At 43.6% G+C, this 21,849-nt stretch overlaps 1 protein-coding gene across 1 annotated transcript; it reads right to left on the bottom strand.

Moving 5' to 3' along the window:
* Positions 1-908: 908 nt before the first annotated feature.
* LOC123489880 (lysyl oxidase homolog 1-like) lies at positions 909-21,631 on the bottom strand (the record flags this gene model as incomplete). Its single annotated transcript, XM_045220224.1, has 2 exons — positions 20,131-21,631; positions 909-1,017 (listed from the first exon to the last, which is right to left on the bottom strand). Coding segments are annotated over exons 1-2 (1,205 nt in total), but the record flags the coding sequence as incomplete, so codon positions are not given.
* Positions 21,632-21,849: the final 218 nt, after the last annotated feature.

The raw sequence follows: 21,849 nt of genomic DNA, 5'->3' as shown, positions 1-21,849 counted from the left end.
TCCAACATGAACACACCTTTTAGAATTGTTTTTATAATAACCTGCACTCCAAAGTATCAGTAAAAATCTTTGAAATTCATCTTATGGCTGTTGTTGACATTGGAGTGTATAGCACATTATACAAGGTCATCTGTCCATGATTGCTGATAACACAGACAGGATATGAGAGGGCTACGAGGAATGACTGTGCTTGAGATGGAAAGGAGGGCAAACAGGAGAGCCAGTCGAACAACAAAGTTCATCGCCATCATTTAAATGCTCTGTCTGTCTGTCTGCTGCCTGGCAAATTGTACTGTACCCATCTAACCCTGGGGCCAAAGTCAGAGGCCCATTATGTGTACTGCGGCTGCAGACTCAACCATTCAGAGAACCATTTACTCACAGGCCAGGTTAGATAGACGAGCCTTAGGCTGCGTTTACACAGGCAGCCCAAATCTGATCTTTCGCCCAATTATTGGCAAAAGATATGATCTGATTGGTCAAAAGACCAATTAGTGGCAAAATATCCGAATTGTGTAAATGCAGCCTTAGTGACAGGCCTAGGTGACCAGATTTCAGGTTATTGATGTTGCACTGTGAACTGGGTTCCAAACTTTAAATACTGCAGCTTAGATAAGGAGTAATTTTACTAAACAGGTAGCTAAAACAGGCAATAATGGGAAAGATCAGCATCTGACATTAAATGCAAATATTACCCGATAGGTACATGGAATCTTTCAATCTGTTCTAACTGGAGGAGACTGATTGTTCATCAGAATGTATATACTGGCTTACAAAAACTGGTGATAATCTTTCATGCCATTAAAGTGTGCAGAGTGGCTACTAACAACATTATTGTATGTTATCCTCATTCAAAGCAAATACAGACACTTACTAAAACATTTAAAAAGTAAAAAATGGTCTCTTACCTTGCCAAGCATTTCTCCTCGGCAGCACAGCGGAGAGAGTACATGTGAGCCCTCTGGATATACGTGGAGGCCTGCACATAGTTGGGATCAGGAACCAGGTCTGGCAAACCTAGAACAATACACTTGGCTCAACACATAGTATCCTTCAACAGCAAATTATTAAATCATGTTAGTACCAGTACCTTGATGCTAATGTCAACTTTTACAGGTCTGCTTCCTCCCTTGACAGAATATAGAGTATTGCTGTGGTGCACTGACCAGTGAGGTCATTCCTCAAATAAAACAGCACAGCTTTACACCTGTTTATCAGCTATATTTCATTCCCCTGCATTGTGTTATTCTAAGGACTTTGATACAGATGCAGTAGAAGATTTGTTCTCGCTTTAAATGACGTGCAGCTCATAACGCCTTCATAAACACTACATAAATGTGTTACAAATCACCTGTAACCAAATGTCATGCTTTATAAAGGGTTCATAAATGTGGCATAACTGTGTGACATAACCACCAATGTCAAATGTGACATAACCCACTATGTCAAATATGACATAAACCTGTGCTTTATAAAGGGTGGCATAAGCACTGCTTAATAAAGGCCTTATAAATCATATTACATTGAGGTGTCACAAAGCATTTAGAGCATTGCAATGCCAGGATATTGGGGTTGATTCCCAGGACCACCCATATGTAAACATTTATTCACGCATGACTGTAAGTCACTTTGGATAAAAGCGTCTGCTAAATGTTATATATTATTTCACTAAAACAGGAACGTGATTCAGCACCAGAGAGGTCATGGTTGTAGGTGTTTAGGTCAATGATGCTACATACAGTGCATTCGGAAAGTATTCAGACCCCTTGACCTTTTCCACATTTTGTTACGTTAGAGCCTTATTCTAAAATTGATTAAATTGTTTTTTTCCCTCATCAATTTACACACAATACCCCATAATGCAAAGCCAAAACAGGTTTATAGAAATGTTTGCAAATGTATAAAAAAAAACCCCGGAAATATCACATTTACCATAAGTATTCAGACCCTTTACTCAGTACTTTGTTGAAGCACCTTTAGCAGCGATTACAGCCTCTAGTCTTCTTGGATATTATTCTACAAGCTTGGCACGCCTGTATTTGGGGAGTTTCTCCCATTCTTCTCTGCAGATCCTCTCAAGCTCTGTCAGGTTGGATGGGGAGTGACGCTGCACAGCTATTTTCAGGTCTCTCCAGAGATGTTCGATCAGGTTCAAGTCCGAGCTCTGGCTGGGCCACTCAAGGAAATTCAGAGACTTGTTCCGAAGCCACTCCTGTGTTGTCTTGGCTGTGTGCTTAGGGTTGTTGTCCTGTTGGAAGGTGAACCTTCAACCCAGTCTGAGGTCTGGAGCAGGTTTTCATCAAGGATCGCTCTGTATTTTGCTCGGTTCATCTTTCCCTTGATCCTGACTAGTCTCCCAGTCCCTGCCGCTGAAAAACATTCCCACAGCATGATGCTGCCACCACCATGCTTCACCGTAAGGGATTGTGCCAGCTTTCCTCCAGATGTGAAACTTGGCATTCAGGCCTAAGAATCTTGTTTCTCATGGTCTGAGAGTCTTTAGGTGCCTTTTGGCAAACATCAAGCAGGCTGACATGTGCCTTTTAATGAGGTGTGGCTTCCGTCTGGCCACTCTACCATAAAGGCCTGATTGGTGGAGTGCTGCAGAGATGGTTGTCCTTCTGGAAGGTTCTCCCATCTCCTCAGAGGAATTCTGGAGCTCTGTGAGAGTGACCATCGGGTTCTTGATCACCTCCCTGACAAGGCCATTCTCCCCTGATTGCTCAGTTTGCCGGGCGGCCAGCTGTAGGAAGAGTCTTGGTAGTTCAAAACTTCTCCCATTTAAGAATGATGGAGGCCACTCTGTTCTTGGGGACCTTTAATGCTGTAAAACATTTTTGGTACCCTTCCCCAGATCTGTGCCTCGACACAATCCTGTCTCTGAGTTCTACGGACAATTCCTTCGACCTCATGGCTTGGTTTTTGCTCTGACATGCACTGTCAACTGTGGGACCTGCTTTTCCAAATCATGTGCAATCAATTTAATTTACATCAGGTGGACTCCAATTAAGTTGTAGAAACATCTCAAGCAGGATGCATCTGAGCTCAATTTCGAGTCTCATACCAAAGGGTCTGAATACTTATGTAAATAAGGTATTTTTATTTTGTATTTTTTATAAATTAGCAAAAAAATCTAAAAACCTGTTTTCATTTTGTCATTATGGGGTATTGTGTGTAGATTGCTGAGGATTTTAAAAAATGTAATCCATTTTAGAATAAGGCTGTAATGTAACAAAATGTGGAAAAAGTAAAGGTGTCTGAATACTTTCCGAATGCACTTACGGACAAAGTATATTTCACAATAGTTATCTTTTGTTGTTTTTAATCCCATCCTTCAGCTACCCTCAACCCCTCCCATCTATCTATGAAGTTTTGATTTCTATATGCCATATATTTTTCAACTATGCTGTTTCACAAAGGTTCTGAACCTACATGTCACGCCCTGGCTCTGGGGACTCTTTAATGTTGAGCCAGGGTGTTAGTTCCTATGTTTAGTTATTTTCTATGTTGTGTTCTAGTTCGTGTTTTCTATGTTGGCCAGGGTGGTTCCCAAACAGAGGCAGCTGATTCTCGTAGTCTCTGATTGGGAACCATACTTAGGCAGCCTGTTGGCACTTTTGTTTTGTGGGATCTTGTTCCGGAGAGGTTTGTGTTTTGTTAACCTTAGGACTTCACGTATCGTTTTGTTGTTTTGTTGTTGTTGGTCAAGTACTCATTAAAAGATGTACGCCTATCACGCTGCGCCTTGGTCCGCTTTTCATGATGTTCGTGACAGAAGATCCCACCAAAGAAGGACCAAGCAGCGTGTTCAGGAGCAAACGCCGGGTAAGGAACTGGAGAAGTTGGCGATGTCCCAGGTGGGCGAATGGTGGTCGTGGGAGGACATGTTCGCGGGCAGAGGGCCATGGGCAAAAGTTAAGGCCCTGGCGAGAGAGGAGGTTCGGCGCCAACCGTGCCGTCGTCGGACAGGCGAGAGGCAACCCCAAGTAATTTTTTTGGGGGGGCACACGGCATGGATGACGGGGCTGCTGGAGGCAGCTACAGGGCGAGTTTGTGGACTAGGAGAGGAGGCCACCAGGTTACGGGGGCCATTGGTCATGAGGGGGAAGGAGAGTGTAGAGGCACGGCGAGAGGTACTGGGGTGTGTTACCAGTCCGGTCCGGCCCGTTCCTGATCCCCGCACAAGGCCAGTGGTGTGTGTTCCCAGTACGGTCCGGCCTGTTCCTGTCCCTCGCACCAAGCCTGTGGTGCGCGTCGCCAGCCCGGCCCGGCCTGTTCCTGCCCCTCGCACCAAGCCAGTGGTGCGCGTCGCCAGCCCGGCCCGGCCTGTTCCTGCCCCTCGCACCAAGCCTGTGGTACGTGTCGCCAGCCCGGCCCGGCCTGTTCCTGCCCATCGCACCAAGCCTGTGGTAAGCGTCGCCAGCCCGGCCCGGCCCGTTCCTGCTCCCCGCACCAAGCCAGTGGTGCGCGTCGTCAGTCCGGCACACCCGGAGCCTGAGCAATCCGCTCCACCGGTGTCCAGTCCAGCTCCAGCCAGCGGGGCCTGACCAGACCAGGGGCGCTACGGGGGGGTAGCGAGAGAGTGGTGGTCACGCCCGGAGCCGGATCCGCCTCCGAGGCGGAATGCCCACCCGGCCCCTCCCCTGTGGTGTTTGGTTGGCGCGATCGCAGTCCGCGCCTTTGGGGGGGGGGGGGGTACTGTCACGCCCTGGCTCTGGGGACTCTTTAATGTTGAGCCAGGGTGTTAGTTCCTATGTTTAGTTATTTTCTATGTTGTGTTCTAGTTCGTGTTTTCTATGTTGGCCAGGGTGGTTCCCAATCAGAGGCAGCTGATTCTCGTAGTCTCTGATTGGGAACCATACTTAGGCAGCCTGTTGGCACTTTTGTTTTGTGGGATCTTGTTCCGGAGAGGTTTGTGTTTTGTTGACCTTAGGACTTCACGTATCGTTTTGTTGTTTTGTTGTTGTTGGTCAAGTACTCATCAAAAGATGTACGCCTATCACGCTGCGCCTTGGTCCGCTTATTATGACGATCGTGACACTACAGTTGAAGTAGGAAGTTTACATACACCTTAGCCAAATACAGTTAAACTCAGTTTTTCACAATTCCTGACATTTAATCCTAGTAAAAATTCCCTGTTTTAGGTCAGTTAGGATCACCACTTCATTTTAAGAAGATGAAATGTCAGAATAATTGTAGAGAGAACGATTTATTTCAGCTTTTATTTATTTCATCACATTCCCAATGGGTCAGAAGTTTACATACATTCAATTAGTATTTGGTAGCATTGCCTTTAAATTGTTTAAATTGTTTAACGTTTCGGGTAGCCTTCCAGAAGCTTCCCACAATAAGTTGGGTGAATTTTGGCCCATTCCTCCTGACAGAGCTGGTGTACCTGAGTCAGGTTTGTAGGCATCCTTGTTCGCACACACTTTTTCAGTTCTGCCCACACATTTTCTAAGGATGGAGGTCAGGGCTTGTGATGGCCTCTCCAATACCTTGACTTTGTTGTCCTTAACAACTTTGGAGGTATGCTTGGGGTCATTGTCCATTTGGAAGACCCATTTGTGACCAAGCTTTAACATCCTGACTGATGTCTTGAGATGTTGCTTCAATATATCCACATAATTGTCCTTCTTCATGATGCCATCTATTTTGTTTAGTGCACCAGGCCCTCCTGCAGCACCAACCAGCATGATGCTGCCACCCCCGTGCTTCACGGTTGGGATGGTGTTCTTTGGCTTGCAAGCAGCCCCCTTTTTCCTCCAAACATAATGATGGTCATTATGGGCAAACAGTTCTATTTTTGTTTCATCAGACCAGAGGACATTTCTCCAAAAAGTACGATCTTTGTCCCCATGTGCAGTTGCAAACCGTAGTCTGGCTTTTTCATGGCGGTTTTGGAGCAGTGGCTTCTTCCTTGCTGAGGGGCCTTTCAGGTTATGTCGATATAGGACTCGTTTTACTGTGGATATAGATACTTTTGTACCTGTTTCTTCCAGCATCTTCACAAGGTCCTTTGCTGTTGTTCTGGGATTGATTTGCACTTTTCGCACCAAAGTACGTTCATCTCTAGGAGACAGAACGTGTCTCCTTCCTGAGCGGTATGACGGTTGCGTGGTCCCATGGTGTTTATACTTGCGTACTATTGTTTGTACAGATGAACGTGGTACCTTCAGGTGTTTGGAAATTGACCTCAGAAGAAAAAAAAAATTCTTCTGAGGTCTTGGCTGATTTCTTTTGATTTTCCCATGACGTCAAGCAAAGAGGCACTGAGTTTGACGGTAGGCCTTGAAATACATCCACAGGTACACCTCCAACTGACTCAAATGATGTCAATTAGCCTATCAGAAGCTTTTCTTGAATTTTCCAAGCTGTTGAAAGGTACAGTCAACTTAGTGTATGTAAACTTCTGACCCACTGGAATTGTGATACAGTGAATTATAAGTGAAATAATCTGTCTGTAAACAATTGTTGGAAAAATTACTATACTATAGTAAAGAAATATGTGGAGTGGTTCAAAAACAACTTTTAATGACTCCAACCTAGGTATATGTAAACTTCCGACTTAAACTGTATATACATTTTACAGACACAGTATATTTTACATTAGTTATCTTGTTATTTTCGCGTCCAGCCAGGTAGGCTATATTCCTGTTGTAAAGAGAAGCAATGTGCTTAATATTAGGAAAGTTGAGAAGTAAATATAGTAGGGTTAGCCTATAGAAAGCTGATGGGATCCTCCTCTTTTTAATAGAGGCCATCAAACCCCCCCTTTTATGCTGCTGCTACTATCTGTTTATTATCTATACATAGTCACTTTAATAACTCTACCTACATGTACATATTACCTCAATGACCTCGACTAACCGGTGCCCCCGCACATTGACTCTGTGCCGGTACCCCCTGTATATAGCCTCACTATTGTTATTTTACTATTGTTATTTTACTGCTGCGCTTTAATGAAAAATAAAAAATATATATTTCTTAAAACTGCATTGTTGGTTAAGGCCTTGTAAGTAAGCATTTCACTGTAAGGTCTACACCTGTTGCATTCGGCGCATGTGACAAATACAATTTGATTTGATTTGATTTGACTCGTGACCACTGGTGTAGCTGTAACAGCCTTAGTGTTTACATCATTAAGCCTTTATGTATGTGTTATGAATGACCAAATGGGTCTGACTTTATAGTAAGTACAGCGTCAGAAAGACACTTTCAATTTCTTTAGGTTGGGGGCGTTCATCAAGGTACGTGTTTCTTGGTGTAATGTCGTTTGATTTTAAACCTAACCCTAACTAATGAAGGCCTAGTTTGCGTTGGTCCACCTGCGCATTTGGGCGGAAGTGTCTGGGTATGAGATTAGGTGTAATGTGAGTAACATGACATCACTTTAGAGCGTATGCCATCCTTCAGCACATGTCACCCTTTATAAAGCATGATTATATCATATTCGACACAGTGGGTTATGTCACAATTGACATTGGTGATTATGTCACACAGTTATGACACTCTTTATAAAGCATGACATACAATTATAGAGGCTTTGTAACACATTTATGTAGTGCTTATGAAGTTATGAAGGCTTTATGAAGCCTTTAGAAGCTGAATGTCATTTCAAGCGGGACCAAAGATTCAGTGTAGCGTTATGACCACAAGTTACATATGGTGACACATTCAGATAAGTGGGAAATAAGGGTCCTGTGGTCAGCAGTCAAGAATCTCTAATTCCAGTACATTCCAGATGATAATCTCAGCAGGATTAGTAGTCCCTCCCTATAGGTCACTCATAAGGGAACTATTATGATGGTTAGATTCTGATCTTAGTGTACAGAAAAAAGCAAATCATGCCAAGAAACATAAAATGGAGTATACATGAATGAGTCATTCATTCTTTTAAAAATTCTTCCCTCGACCTGAATGTGAAAGTGAAAACATGGTTGGTACACACAGGGAGATAATTATGCTAAGATGCTGGGGCCTCCTAATATGATGTGATGTTTCATGACACTAATCCTAATATGAACCTGTCATTGCATGTTAACCTTTGGCATAAAAAATACATTCAGACTATTCATATCTGGAGAGGATAATGCTAAGCATTAGAAAAACAACTTCACCAGAATACTAGACTTACAATTCTCTTCTGCTACAGTATCCAAAGTTTATACTAGTAATCAAAAATGGAAAGAGCTTTCACCTTTATGCAAGAAAATTAGAGAGATGGAGGGAAAGCGAGAGAGAGAGAGAGAGAGAGAGCAGCACGCCAAGGTAAAACAACAATGATCTCACACCCTGCTGTTCCTAAACTGGGCCAGTGACCGACTCGGTCAGAGAAACAGAAGAACAAATATAAAAGCAGGCCTGAGTTGTCAGAGCTAATGTCTGTCCCATTTCCAGTAAAGGGCATGCCAGAAAGGGTCACTGGGATACCTTATCACCACCCCCCTTCCCTCCCCATTTACCTCAACCTCAAAGGCCAGACATTCACTTAAATGTGAACCAGTTGGAGCAACATAAAGTCAAACCCAAGTTTTGACCTCTGGTACCATTACAAAAAAATACCATCTGCTTCATTTTGATAACAGTAAAATTGACAAAACAGTAAAACAACTGAAGGCATATGTTGATATGATATTTAGTGTTGTGCTTTTCTATTCCCACTCTATCATCGCTGTTGCTTCACTGTTGTTTATAACAGGCCTTGGATACAGTTTGTTTATAGGAATTCTACAGAGAAAGCTTCCTATCTCCTCTGCCTGTTTAACGTCCAGGTGAGCCTTCCCCAGTTTAGACACAGGTTCAAGTGAGGGTTCTGTCTTTCCCAGCACTGTGTACACATCATATTTGTCATCTCTGTCTGAAGCAGACTTACAGGCCACGTGAAGCTTCCTGGGGCAGACCATGTAAACACTGTAAGGCCTGTGTGAAACGCAGAGGTTTTCCATCCAGCAGTGGACTCTTCTCCCTCTTCTTTCAGCAAAGCCTTTGTTCTCTGGCCCCCTAATCTCCGGAAACTGGAAAGTGGGTCTTTTTCAGAGGGATAAAGTGTGTCTGAACCAAAAGCTGATCAGCCATCGAAAGCATTTGACAAGGCTGTACATATCATATTCTAAATGGGGCACTAGAGAAAAGATGTTGGATTTTGCCAGTTCTTTAGCAATGTATTTCCCTGACAGTGTACAATACACAACATGCAAACACATCCCTTTTACTAAGTCAATGGCATGGCATTTCTTTTTGAGAACAGCTCTTTTATTATAGTGGGTGCATGTGAGAGTATGTGAGAGCTTAAGAGTGGTGAGAGAATAGAGTGCAATACAAATATTGGGGTAAATCTGAAATAGAAATAAAGGTTGCAGTCACATCACTATGTGAACAAGACAAGTCCTAGCCTATTGCAACATACCTCTTAGGCTCTTTCCACCTCCTCATTTTATGTTGTTCCCATTAAGGCCATTTGGCAATAAACAAGACAAATTACTACTTATCTCTATTGACAACTCAATACAGTAAAGTTTCCCACTGGGCAAAAACTTGTTGTTTCAAGTTAGTTGACAACTCAACCAAATATAAATCAAAACTAGACATTGAACTGATGTCTGTGCCCAGTGGAGTTATTTGGATAGTCAATCAGTAGATGCTCTACATACTATCTACAGACTATCAGTAACATTTCAACTAATTATCTACTAACCCTAGCGCTAATCCTAAACTTAACCCTTATCCTAACCCTAAACTTTACCCTAGCCCTAACCCTTATTCTAAACCTAACCCTAAACGTAACCTGAGCAAGCAGTTGTTTATCAACAGATAGATGGACTAGCCAGACTATCCAAATAAAATGTGACCCTCAATACTTCTGTATCTAATCTGTCTTTGATTTGAGTCCTGTATTCATTTGAGTGGCAACTGTGGTGAATTATTAGTAATGAACTGTAGAGTTTAATGGACTATGAGGTAGAACTGGGTTAATCAAGAGCATAAAGTTAGAATTCTTTGTTACTGGGCCAGAAATTGTATTGGGTCATTTAATTTTACTGTGTGGGTGAGTAGAGAGGGAATCTGCCCAGGGTCAGATTGCTTGCTCTTACTTAGATCCATGGTTGTCTTATCATATCAAAGACTGAAACTGGCTTGGGCCGTTTGTTTTTGTCTTCAAACACAGTGAAAAGAGCCAGGGTTGAACAGAGTTTAAACTAAACATGAGTGTTTTTGCAAGATAAGGATTGATTGATTGTAGTACTCTGAACTTAATGAAAGTTGAGTTAAGCCGCTCTCAGAGACAAAGGGAGTGGGCGGAGCAATAAAAGAGCGGGAAAACTTAAGAGGACTATATAAGATGGAGGGAGACCGTAAGGGGGGTGCCACTCTGCAGACTGGTATCGGCTTTGTTGAAAACTTTAATAAAGTCATTTCTTGATGCAACAAAAACTCTGTAAGATCTTATTTGTAATAAAGTATAGTGGTTATTTTCCACAACATAATTGGCGATCCCGGCAGGACTGGTTATAGAGATCTTTGATTGCTTTACCGTCTGAGAAAGTTTGAGCGACACACACAGATTCAGTGGCCACTGTTTAAACAAAGGTAAGCGGCGTTCTTACTTGAGCTGTGTGTTTCGATCAAGCTGAATCTGAGGGTGGGGTACGGAAGGGTTCTCTCCAGAAATGTAAGGACCAGATTTAGCAGAAGAAGCAGAGTTTTTGTTGGAATGAGGAATAAGCATGCATGCAATTGATTGTTGATGAGTTAAATCCTACGGATACCGCTTTGGGGAGCTCAAATTAGCACGATCAGGTCACAGGTTTAGTCTCAATAACAGGGAATGTAGAGATAGAAGAAGAGGAAAAAGGAAGCAGCAGGTTTCCACACCAAGGAGAGGAGAACAATCACATTTAGGTATAAACTGTTATTTTGGACTAGGGGACAGGACTAACTTTTTGTAGGTTCTGGATTGATTACACAACAATTTATATTTTTACTAAAATCAAGGCAGCAAGTTGAAATGATTAGAATACTGGAAAGTGGTTATGGGTTTGTTATGTTATAGGTGTATATTCCACTTAATGAAACATTAAAATGTCTGATGTGTCTTGATTGGGAGTCTTTCTTCACGGATTGATGGAAATCCCCTACAGTATGAATGATGAGGGAGATGTAGGAGACCACGTCTCAAACAACATTTTAATGTATACTTGGGATCAAGTATCACTGATTCCTTACACTGAGGAATTGACTGTATTTGTGAGAGGGAAAATTATTACATTCAGTGGGGTTAAAGAATCCTTCCGAGGGTCAAAGATAATGAATTCTGAAAGGTGAAATGTAAATTGACAGTATGTATGGGTGACAGCGCGAATGAGGGTTACAAATAGTCAAATGGTGTATCATGCTGCATTTAAACAATCACTAGAGGGGTTGAATCTGAGTGTTATGGATTGTAGTAAAGTGTTATGGGTGTCGAATGACAATGACGCTTATGGGCGAAACCATCATCACATTAGTAAACTATTTTATAGGAGGGGGGCCACAGGGCATGTGGGAAAGTACAACCAACGAGGCAAGAGCATTTTGCATATTTGAGTTTTCGACATCACAAAGCATGTTGGGGGTGATTGAGTGGTAGCAGTGCGGCTAGGGAAAAGCCTAGGGGTTTAAATCTTATGGGATTTTATTTCGTTTTATGTGCACTGGATTGTGGAATTCACCGGAGAAGGGAGCAGTCACAAGTGATGTTCTTGGGGATAGTCTGAAAGGAGGGATCAGGAGATGTGGGAATAGAGTGAGAATTTCGAATTTAAATTGTTTGGACTGATTAAGAGGTATCAACATGGAAACTAACTAAATGTGTACTTTTTCTTCCAGGAAAAAGGGGGGAGGGATTTTCTATTTTCTTTGAAATATTTTCTGAGACTATAAGTAAGGCCTGGCCATTTTTTTGTTTGTTTATTGTTTTACTGTATGGTGTTCAAATAACCACAAACAAACAACTTAGTATGAAATGTTAGCTGTATAGGATTTTTATTTGTATTTTAGGTTTTTTCACGGGATGGAAGTTAAATATCTTAAAGGGGCAAACACATGTAATTTGGGCTTTTATTTACTGAGGGATAAGTAAATACGTGTGATTTATTTTTAAATGTTTTGAAGGTTGTTAATGAGTGGTATACTATTGATGGAACAATTCATTGAATGATTTCAATGACCTCTGCAATCTGTCCTGGCTTTATAGTGTGGCCTGATCACCTGCACTGTAAATCTTGGAGGCATGCTGAATTGGGGGTTGATTATAATAAGGAATTGTGAGGAAGTATATAATTTGGCATTAATCCTATATATCATCCCAAGCAGGACAAGGATGAAGTGAGAGAGTTAGTTTTTTTTAGAGGAGAGATATCCTTGAATAATGTTATGGAATGAAATTGGGTTAAGATATCATCAAGGGTTGTCATTTTAAGTTCAGTTATTATTTTTGGTTTAACAAGCAATATTGTTGTTGTTTTGTTTTTTGAACACATGAATCACGATGTGATGCATGTGTCCAAAGGGGGGAAGTTGTTAACGATTTTGTTTTTTTGGGCTTACAGGGGTTTTACAGGTGTTTTAAAGATTTTTGGGTTTACAGGGGCTTTAATGGTTTTTAATATTTTTAATGTTTTTAATGTTTTTGTGGTAAGATATGCAAATTGTATTAAGGATATGAGCAGTAGTAATAATGTGTTATGGGTTAGGTTAAATCTTTTTTGTTTTTGTGATAGGAGGCAGGGTGTAGAGGCAGTCTGTCTATGAAATGAGTGGACTACAACGAGCTGGAAGATGGTGCGCTTCATAATCTCAAGGCTTCTCCTGACGGATGAGAGGACATAAGTAGCATACTGTGTCTTACCTAACCTAACAATGTTCTTAAAAAATGTTTCCCATGGGTGAAGGGAACTCTGCCCAACGGAGTAGGATAATCTGAGTATTTTCTGCGCCCTGGAGACTATGTGATGGTAAAAGACTACGGAAGAAAGAGTTGGAAAGACCCTATGTGGAGGGGCCTGTACCAGGTGTTGTTGGCTACCTCAATGATGGTAAAAGTGACGGAGACAGATACTTAGATCCATGTTTCACACTATAGGAGTGTTCCAACCCCAGGAGAGGAAGATGGCCCCGCCATTGGGTAGCATTGTTGTCTTTTGTGTGTGTCTGTGCTTGTGTGTCCTTGCAGCAGTAACTCTGAGCTTCCCTATGGGTAGGCTGACAGAAGGACACTCTTCGCAGACCGATGTCGATAGATTGAGAGGGACTCTGGCTGATCCGGAGACCCTAGTGACGGAAGAAGGTTAACAGCTAAAGTGACCATACATCGTCGTCCAGGTTACACCAACGGCGGTACGGATAGAGGGGAGCGTGACCTGGTATCATCTAAACCATTGTACCAGAGTGAGGGAACTGATGACTGAGAGATGAGAGAGCTGAGGATGGAATCAGTGGGGGGAGGATGGCAATTACTGATGAGCTACGTGTTCTTGCTGATTCCCTCGGCGCAGGGGCAGACCATTGAGACCTTCGAGACCTTCGAGACTTTCAAGACTTTCAAGACCTTCTAGATCTTCGAGATATTCCAGACATTCAAGACATTCAAGACGCACCAGATATCCCCATCATTGATTTCATTGCACTTGACTAGTTCCCTGAGAATAAGGGGAATGGGGTACTGATAATAGTAAAGAGCAGAAGAACAAGACATAGAAGGGATATAGACAGGATTAGAATGTATATTACTGCACAGGCAGGAACCATAATTAAAATACAGAAAGGGATCACTATTAAAATACAAGGGTTAAATGGTTATTGGTGTGGGAGGAATTAGCACAAGGAGTATGGGGAAATCACATGGGATAACGGTGACCTTAAGATAATAAAAGAAAAAGACAGATGGATCATAGACATAAGGATAACAGTTCAAGACTTAGATAAACAATTTGATGTAATACTTAGTGTTAGAGTTCCAGGGGGAAGTGTTGTTGGAGTAGTTATTCCTTGGGAAAGTGCACTAAACCCTGTACATGTTAGAGCCATACCAAATACAGAAGAAAGGGAATGGAAGGAGCCGTTAAACAATGATTGGTATAGATGAGTACAATATATTACATTACAATTAAATAAAGAAAATAGTCTAATATGCACCACATCTCCAATTTAAAGAATTAACAGTAGTTCAAAATATTCACAGTTACCAGGACTGTGTGCTAGGATTCAATCACAACTTTTGTAATATTTAGGAAATTCTAACTATAAACAGTTTTATGATCAACCAGGATGAGGAGAGAAGTGTAAGCAATTGTTAGAATAGGAACAAGGAAATGGGAAACACCAGAGTAATATCAAATAGACTATGAGGAAGTATAGGAATGTTACAATAAAACAATTGGGTTATATCATTTGGGAGAATTCAAGGGAGAATGTGAAACTAGGTGGCGTTTAAACAGATAGCCTTTGGAATACAGGGACCCCTCAAATAAAAATCTATCAGGCAGCAGGATCTATAATTAGAAATTGGTATTAAAAATGAGTGGTGAAACATAATAATTTGTCATACAGTCAATACTTATAGGGATGTTTTGGATTAGAAATGAACTCAACTAAACTGTTATGATCTGTCCTTTCCTGAGGTTACTACGGATGGTGTCGTAATGCATAGCAGAGATAATTCGGTCCAGAACGGTGTAAACCTCAATAAAAACCAAAAACCCTCTACCCGGCTGAAGAGGAGCAACAAAGGCGTTGAAGACGTTTCTGTCCGACACCACCTCTGCCAGGAGACCTGAATCCAGCATCAAATCAAAGCAATCAATTGCCTTCTCTTTTGTGCCTTTTCTCTCAAGAATGTGACAGGAGTCCATGTGGAGTGAGCAGGAAGAGAGATCTATGCAAATACAACATTCTTCATAGTTTCGGTATACTGGTTGGCAAAATGGACAAAACAGAATGATGGTGGAGGTGGGGCGGCTTAGGTGTGACATTGGAATTGGGACATTGCCATGGGCAATCCATGATGAACTATGAAGCTATCTGAAGAACATAAGGAGGACGCCAGAAGTGCCGGTAGAGGAAGGGAGTGTTAGTTGAGGTAGTATGTTGAATTGAGGAGGTAGTATACACTGCTAAATGTATAGTAATTTAGACTAGGAATGCATTGGGAAACTGATCTGTTGTAATTCTCGTTATGAGGAAGGTCATGTTAGAATTGTAATAATATAACTATACAGTATGCCAGTGTCAATATGTGCCAAGGTGAGAGTTTTAACTTTGAATGATGGAACCAAGGTGACTAACTAAGAATTGTCATTCTAAATTTGTTTTGGGTGATTAATTTGAGTATGATTATGAATTGTAAGCTGACTGATTGATCTGAATTAAGTTATGTGAGTTAAAGATATTGATATTATTCTTAAACATGTCCTAGGTAGTATGGCTAAAACAACGCTACGTTAGTTTTAATGTGTTAGGATACTAACACATATTGGAATTGGTTTAGGTAGAAATATTAATATTGTTCATTATGAGTATAACTTTGAATGCAAGGATGGTGATTGATAGCATAAACATAATATACTTTGTAAGGTTATGGGATTAGTAATCCCATGAGGAGGGATATGTGGTGAATTATTAGTAATGAACTGTAGAGTTTAATGGACTATGAGGTATAACTGGGTTAATCAAGAGCATAAAGTTAGAATTCTTTGTTACTGGGCCAGGAATTGTATTGGGTCATTTAATTTCACTGTGTGGGTGAGTAGAGAGGGAATCTGCCCTAGGGTCAGATTGCTTGCTCTTACTTAGATCCATGGTTGTCTTATCATATCAAAGACTGAAACTGGCTTGGGCCGTTTGTTTTTGTCTTCAAACACAGTGAAAAGAGCCAGGGTTGAACAGAGTTTAAACTAAACATGAGTGTTTTGCAAGATAAGGATTGATTGATTGTAGTACTCTGAACTTAATGAAAGTTGAGTTTAGCCGCTCTCAGAGACAAAGGAAGTGGGCGGAGCAATAAAAGAGCGGGAAAACTGAAGACGACTATATAAGATGGAGGGAGACCGTAAGGGGGGTGCCACTCTGCAGACTGGTATCGACTTTGTTGAAAACTTTAATAAAGTCATTTCTTGATGCAACAAAAACTCTGTAAGACCTTATTTGTAATAAAGTATAGTGGTTATTTTCCACAACACAACAAAGCGAACCGGTCAATTAAATTGGAATCCCTTGCAGCCTGCCTTTGCTTCTATTGACTGTCTTCCCATTGGAAGAACTTCTATCACATTGATTAAATGGAGTGTGAGAAAGCTGAGGCATCTGCACAGGTTGGCTGCGTCTAGGACAGAGAAGAATGCTTCCACATTCCAGTGTCTTAATGAGTGAGACTGAGTTAAGGAACTGAAGCACATGGCACATTAAAGAGCCTGTTGCGGGGCCTCCAGAGTTTTCGCAGCGGTGTAAGGCACTGTATCGCAGTGCTAGAGGTGTCACTACAGACCTGGATTCGATCCCAGGCTGTATCACAACCGGCCGTGATTGGGAGTCCCATAGGGCGGCACACAATTGGCCCAGCGTTTGGCCGGGGGGGGGCTTTACTTGGCTCATCGTGCTCTAGCGACTCCTTGTGGCGGGCTGGGCACCAGCAGGCTGACCTTGGTTGTCAGTTGACCAGTGTTTCCTCCGACACGTTGGTGCGGCTGGCTTCTGGGTTAACCAGACGGGTGTTAAGAAGCGCGGTTTGGCGGGTTATGTTTCGGGGGACTCCTAACACGACCTTCGCCTCCTGAGCCCGTTGGGGAGTTGCAGTGATTAGACAAGATTGAAATTGGGGAGATAAAGTTGGTAAAATACAAAAAAAAAAAAATATATATATATTTAATAATAACATGCACAGCCAGGCCAGGCAGAGGAATAGGATGGCCTCCCGAGTGGCGCAGTGGTCTAAGGCACTGCATCGCAGTGCTAGCTGTGCCACTTGAGATCCTGGTTTGAATCCAGGCTCTGTCGTAGCCGGCCGTGACTGGGAGACCCATGCGGCAGCGCACAATTGGTCCAGGGTAGGGGAGGAAATGGCCGGCAGGGCTATAGCTCAGTTGGTAGAGCATGGCGTTTGCAACGCCAGGGTTGTGGGTTCGATTCCCACGGGGGGCCAGTATGAATAAAAAAATAATAATGTATGCACTCACTAACTGTAAGTCGCTCTGGATAAGAGCGTCTGCTAAATGACTAAAATGTAAATAGAGATATGTGTAAGTCAATATTCCATGCTCCCAACCAGAGGAGAGGATCCCATCTGATGTCCCACCCCCTCAGGCCATGGAGGCTCCTAGCAGCTGGAACAGAGAAAACTTCCACACACACGTGTTGGTGATTGCGTCACTTTTCGCCACACGGCTTCAGTTACTCTAAATAAATGTGTTCCACATTGCTAACTTGGGCTCCAATAATAATATCGGTGTCCACCCCCTACCCTCACTCACTACCCCCAGCCCTGCGATTGGCTCTCAGAACAGAGTCTATCAATTACCCTGGGTTTTCAAGAAATTGTGTGTTTTGAATTACGAAACGAGTCCTGGGCCTTTTGGCTGGGCCGCTGTATGTCTAAGAGCAGCTCATTGATCCTCCCTCCCTCCCTTCACCCCAGCTCATACTAAATATTTTTTGATTTCTTGAGGCAATGGACCCCATGTGTTACAGGGTCTCTCTCTCTCTCTCTCTCTCTCTCTCTCTCTCTCTCTCTCTCTCTCTCTCTCTCTCTCTCTCTCTCTCTCTCTCTCTCTCTCTCTCTCTCTCTCTCTCTCTCAGGCCTCCCCAAGAGCCAATCCATATTCAGCAGACTATTACTCCCCACGCTATGACACAGTGAGCCCTGTGTGTGCGCTCACCACATTGGCAGGCCTTTCTCAACACCTGGTTTCAATATCCCCTCTGAGTGAGTGGGAAAAGATTAACCGTCCTACAGTACAGTTTGCTTTTGTTTGGTAAATTGAAATTGGAAAAACTTGAGCCAGTAAATAACAATGCTATTCTGGTTATTTACAGTGGGGGAAAAAAGTATTTAGTCAGCCACCAATTGTGCAAGTTCTCCCACTTAAAAAGATGAGAGAGGCCTGTAATTTTCATCATAGGTACAAGTCAACTATGACAGACAAAATGAGAAAAAAATTCAAGAAAATCACATTGTAGGACTTTTAATGAATTTATTTGCAAATTATGGTGGAAAATAAGTATTTGGTCAATAACAAAAGTTTCTCAATACTTTGTTATATACCCTTTGTTGGCAATGACACAGGTCAAACGTTTTCTGTAAGTCTTCACAAGGTTTTCACACACTGTTGCTGTTATTTTGGCCCATTCCTCCATGCAGATCTCCTCTAGAGCAGTGATGTTTTGGGGCTGTCGCGGGGCAACACAGACTTTCAACTCCCTCCAAAGATTTTCTATGGGGTTGAGATCTGGAGACTGGCTATGCCACTCCAGGACCTTGAAATGCTTCTTACGAAGCCACTCCTTCGTTGCCCGGGCGGTGTGTTTGGGATCATTGTCATGCTGAAAGACCCAGCCACGTTTCATCTTCAATGCCCTTGCTGATGGAAAGAGGTTTTCACTCAAAATCTCACGATACATGGCCCCATTCATTCTTTCCTTTACACGGATCAGTCGTCCTGGTCCCTTTGCAGAAAAACAGCCCCAAAGCATGATGTTTCCACCCCCATGCTTCACAGTAGGTATGGTGTTCTTTGGATACAACTCAGCATTCTTTGTCCTCCAAACACGACGAGTTGAGTTTTTACCAAAAAGTTCTATTTTTGTTTCATCTGTCCATATGACATTCTCCCAATCCTCTTCTGGATCATCCAAATGCACTCTAGCAAACTTCAGACGGGCCTGGACATGTACTGGCTTAAGCAGGGGGACACGTCTGGCACTGCAGGATTTGAGTCCCTGGCGGCGTAGTGTGTTACTGATGGTAGGCTTTGTTACTTTGGTCCCAGCTCTCTGCAGGTCATTCACTAGGTCCCCCCGTGTGGTTCTGGGATTTTTGCTCACCGTTCTTGTGATCATTTTGACCCCACGGGGTGAGATCTTGCGTGGAGCCCCAGATCGAGGGAGATTATCAGTGGTCTTGTATGTCTTCCATTTCCTAATAATTGCTCCCACAGTTGATTTCTTCAAACCAAGCTGCTTACCTATTGCAGATTCAGTCTTCCCAGCCTGGTGCAGGTCTACAATTTTGTTTCTGGTGTCCTTTGACAGCTCTTTGGTCTTGGCCATAGTGGAGTTTGGAGTGTGACTGTTTGAGGTTGTGGACAGGTGTCTTTTATACTGATAACAAGTTCAAACAGGTGCCATTAATACAGGTAACGAGTGGAGGACAGAGGAGCCTCTTAAAGAAGAAGTTACAGGTCTGTGAGAGCCAGAAATCTTGCTTGTTTGTAGGTGACCAAATACTTATTTTCCACCATAATTTGCAAATAAATTCATAAAAAATCCTACAATGTGATTTTCAGGATTTTTTTTAGTTGACGTGTACCTATGATGAAAATTACAGGCCTCTCTCATCTTTTTAAGTGGGAGAACTTGCACAATTGGTGGCTGACTAAAAACTTTTTTTCCCCACTGTATAGGGATTTCCATGTACTGTGTTTTGGGCTTGAGAGAGGTGAAATGAAAAACCTCCCCCTGGGCTCACAAAAAAAAAATTGCTCACACTGTCCACTGCTGTCAGGAAATAGCAGAGGAGAGGAGCTACATTCCCTTCTTGTTTCCTCTCCTTCAACTGAGGGAAAGCTTGGATGTGACCCCACAAGTGCATCATCCACTTCACATGTTTACTACCATTGGGATCTGGTGGTTCCTTTGTGGTTTGCATGACTGTCTTGTACTGCTCACATCAAACAGACTAGAAAGTTGACTAAATAGAAGATGACAAATCTCTCTAGTTTCTTTAGGACCACATACAGATAAACTTTCATACTTTCATACTCTCAAAACGAAATACATTCTGATGATTTAAAACATTTGGTAGGACAGTGGACAAAGAGCTGGCTTTGTTATAAGACATAATATGAACTAAATGACTTTGTGCATGTTCATTGCACATACCTCTCTGTTCCGGCCGGTAGACACTCCCGACGTTGACGCTGGGGTTCTCCACGGCTGTGTTGGGGTTTCTTCCTGGCACCACAGGTTGGAGGAAGGGAGGCTGTTGCTGCACCTGGGCCCTACCGAACGGGGGGAACTGCTCGTACTGGGGGCTTCGTACTGGAGGCTGAGCGCCAGCCACTGTCCTGTCCGGGGCAGCGGGCACTGGGTCGGCAGCGGCAGCAGCAGGATCCTCTCCTCCATTGTAGAGGCTGTGTGTGTATCTGCGGTCCAGGCCATCTGAGAAGGGTGGCTGGGCAGCCCGTGCTGGCACAGCAGGCACGGCAGGCACGACAGGGTTGGGCCCGTAGCCATAGGACTGGTAGTAACGGTAGCCATCCTCACCATAGTCCTGCGGGGAGCGTGGAACCACAGGTGCCAGACCAGCACCAGTTCCATACCCGACTCCAGTGTATCCTCCACCGACACCAACATATCCTCCACCACCAGCACCATAGCCTCCACCTGTGGACCTCTGGAAGGGTGGCTCTGCGTAGCCCCGACCTGCTCCCTCCACCACACTGGGATCATAGGGCAGAGGGTAGGGCTGCTGAGGGAAGGGGTATTGTGGGTAGGGTTGGACAGGGACGTTGTAGGAAGATGAGAAGGATGATGAGGACGATGAAGAGGACCCAGTGGATGGCCTGAAGCGGGTGTTGGTGGAGCCTGTCCCCACTGAGCCCTGGCGCCAGTTGTCGGGCACCTGTCCGAAGCCAAATGGATGTCTGGCCTGTCCTCTCACGGTCTCCGAGCCTCCCCTGGAGGGGGCCTGCCTGCGTACGTTACCTCCCTGTGGTCTGCGGGGGGTTCGGGGGCGAGAGTCAGCCACCACCACTCTGTGACTTCTCTCCTGGTCCTGTGCTCCTGCGGGGACGTACTCAGCTCCACTGTTGAGGAGGCTGAACCTCCGGCCGTTGTTCTCCCACTGGATTGTTTGTCTCCAGGGGGTGGCAGCGCCATCCTGCCCCACAGCCTGGGCCTGAGCCTGGGCCTGGGCCCATCCGGAGCCCAGTAGTAAACACACCAAGCTCGTCACAACAAGAGGCAGCATCATCATGGCACTAAACACACCTCAACTCACCACCACACAGAGAAACCAACCAACAGCAGCTCAAACACGACCAACCACCTATAGCCTATGTCAACACAGCATGAATCCTCTTCTGGGGGTATGGAGCAGCTCGTGGTGGGAGTGTGGAGAGGATAGCAGGAGGATATGCCAGTGGTTCTGTCCATTCGCTGCTCCTTACAGCTGGCTAGAGAGGCTGAGGACCAGTCTGTGTCCAGGAGCAGTCATATCCTGAAGGGGGGGAGTTGGCTTCAGAGGCCCCGCTGCTGGTCTGTTAGTGCTGTGAGAGAAGGCCCTGTCTTCCTGGCTGTCTAGCTGGGCTGTGACTGTCAGTTGACTGAGCATTTCTCTCACTCAGCCTTCTGGAGAGGAGTGCCTGCCTGTGCGCCTCGACTGCAGCCTTCTATTTGCTTCTCTGATGCTTACAATGGGCTGTGAAAAAAAGCACTCTCAACCTTTTTTTTTTTAAGGAGAGGTCCCACATGGCCCTAGTGCTAGAGCGGTTTCCTGGACTGACTGCTGGAGCCAGGCCTCGCTCTGTAAGGCTTCCAGAGTCAACATCACCATCTGCAAAGGCACTCAGATTTATATTGCGGCTCACTTTCCATTGC

The sequence above is a fragment of the Coregonus clupeaformis genome, unplaced genomic scaffold (genome assembly GCF_020615455.1).
Source record: "Coregonus clupeaformis isolate EN_2021a unplaced genomic scaffold, ASM2061545v1 scaf3398, whole genome shotgun sequence".
Lineage (NCBI taxonomy): Eukaryota > Metazoa > Chordata > Actinopteri > Salmoniformes > Salmonidae > Coregonus > Coregonus clupeaformis.
This window is presented reverse-complemented; position numbering and strand designations above follow the sequence as displayed.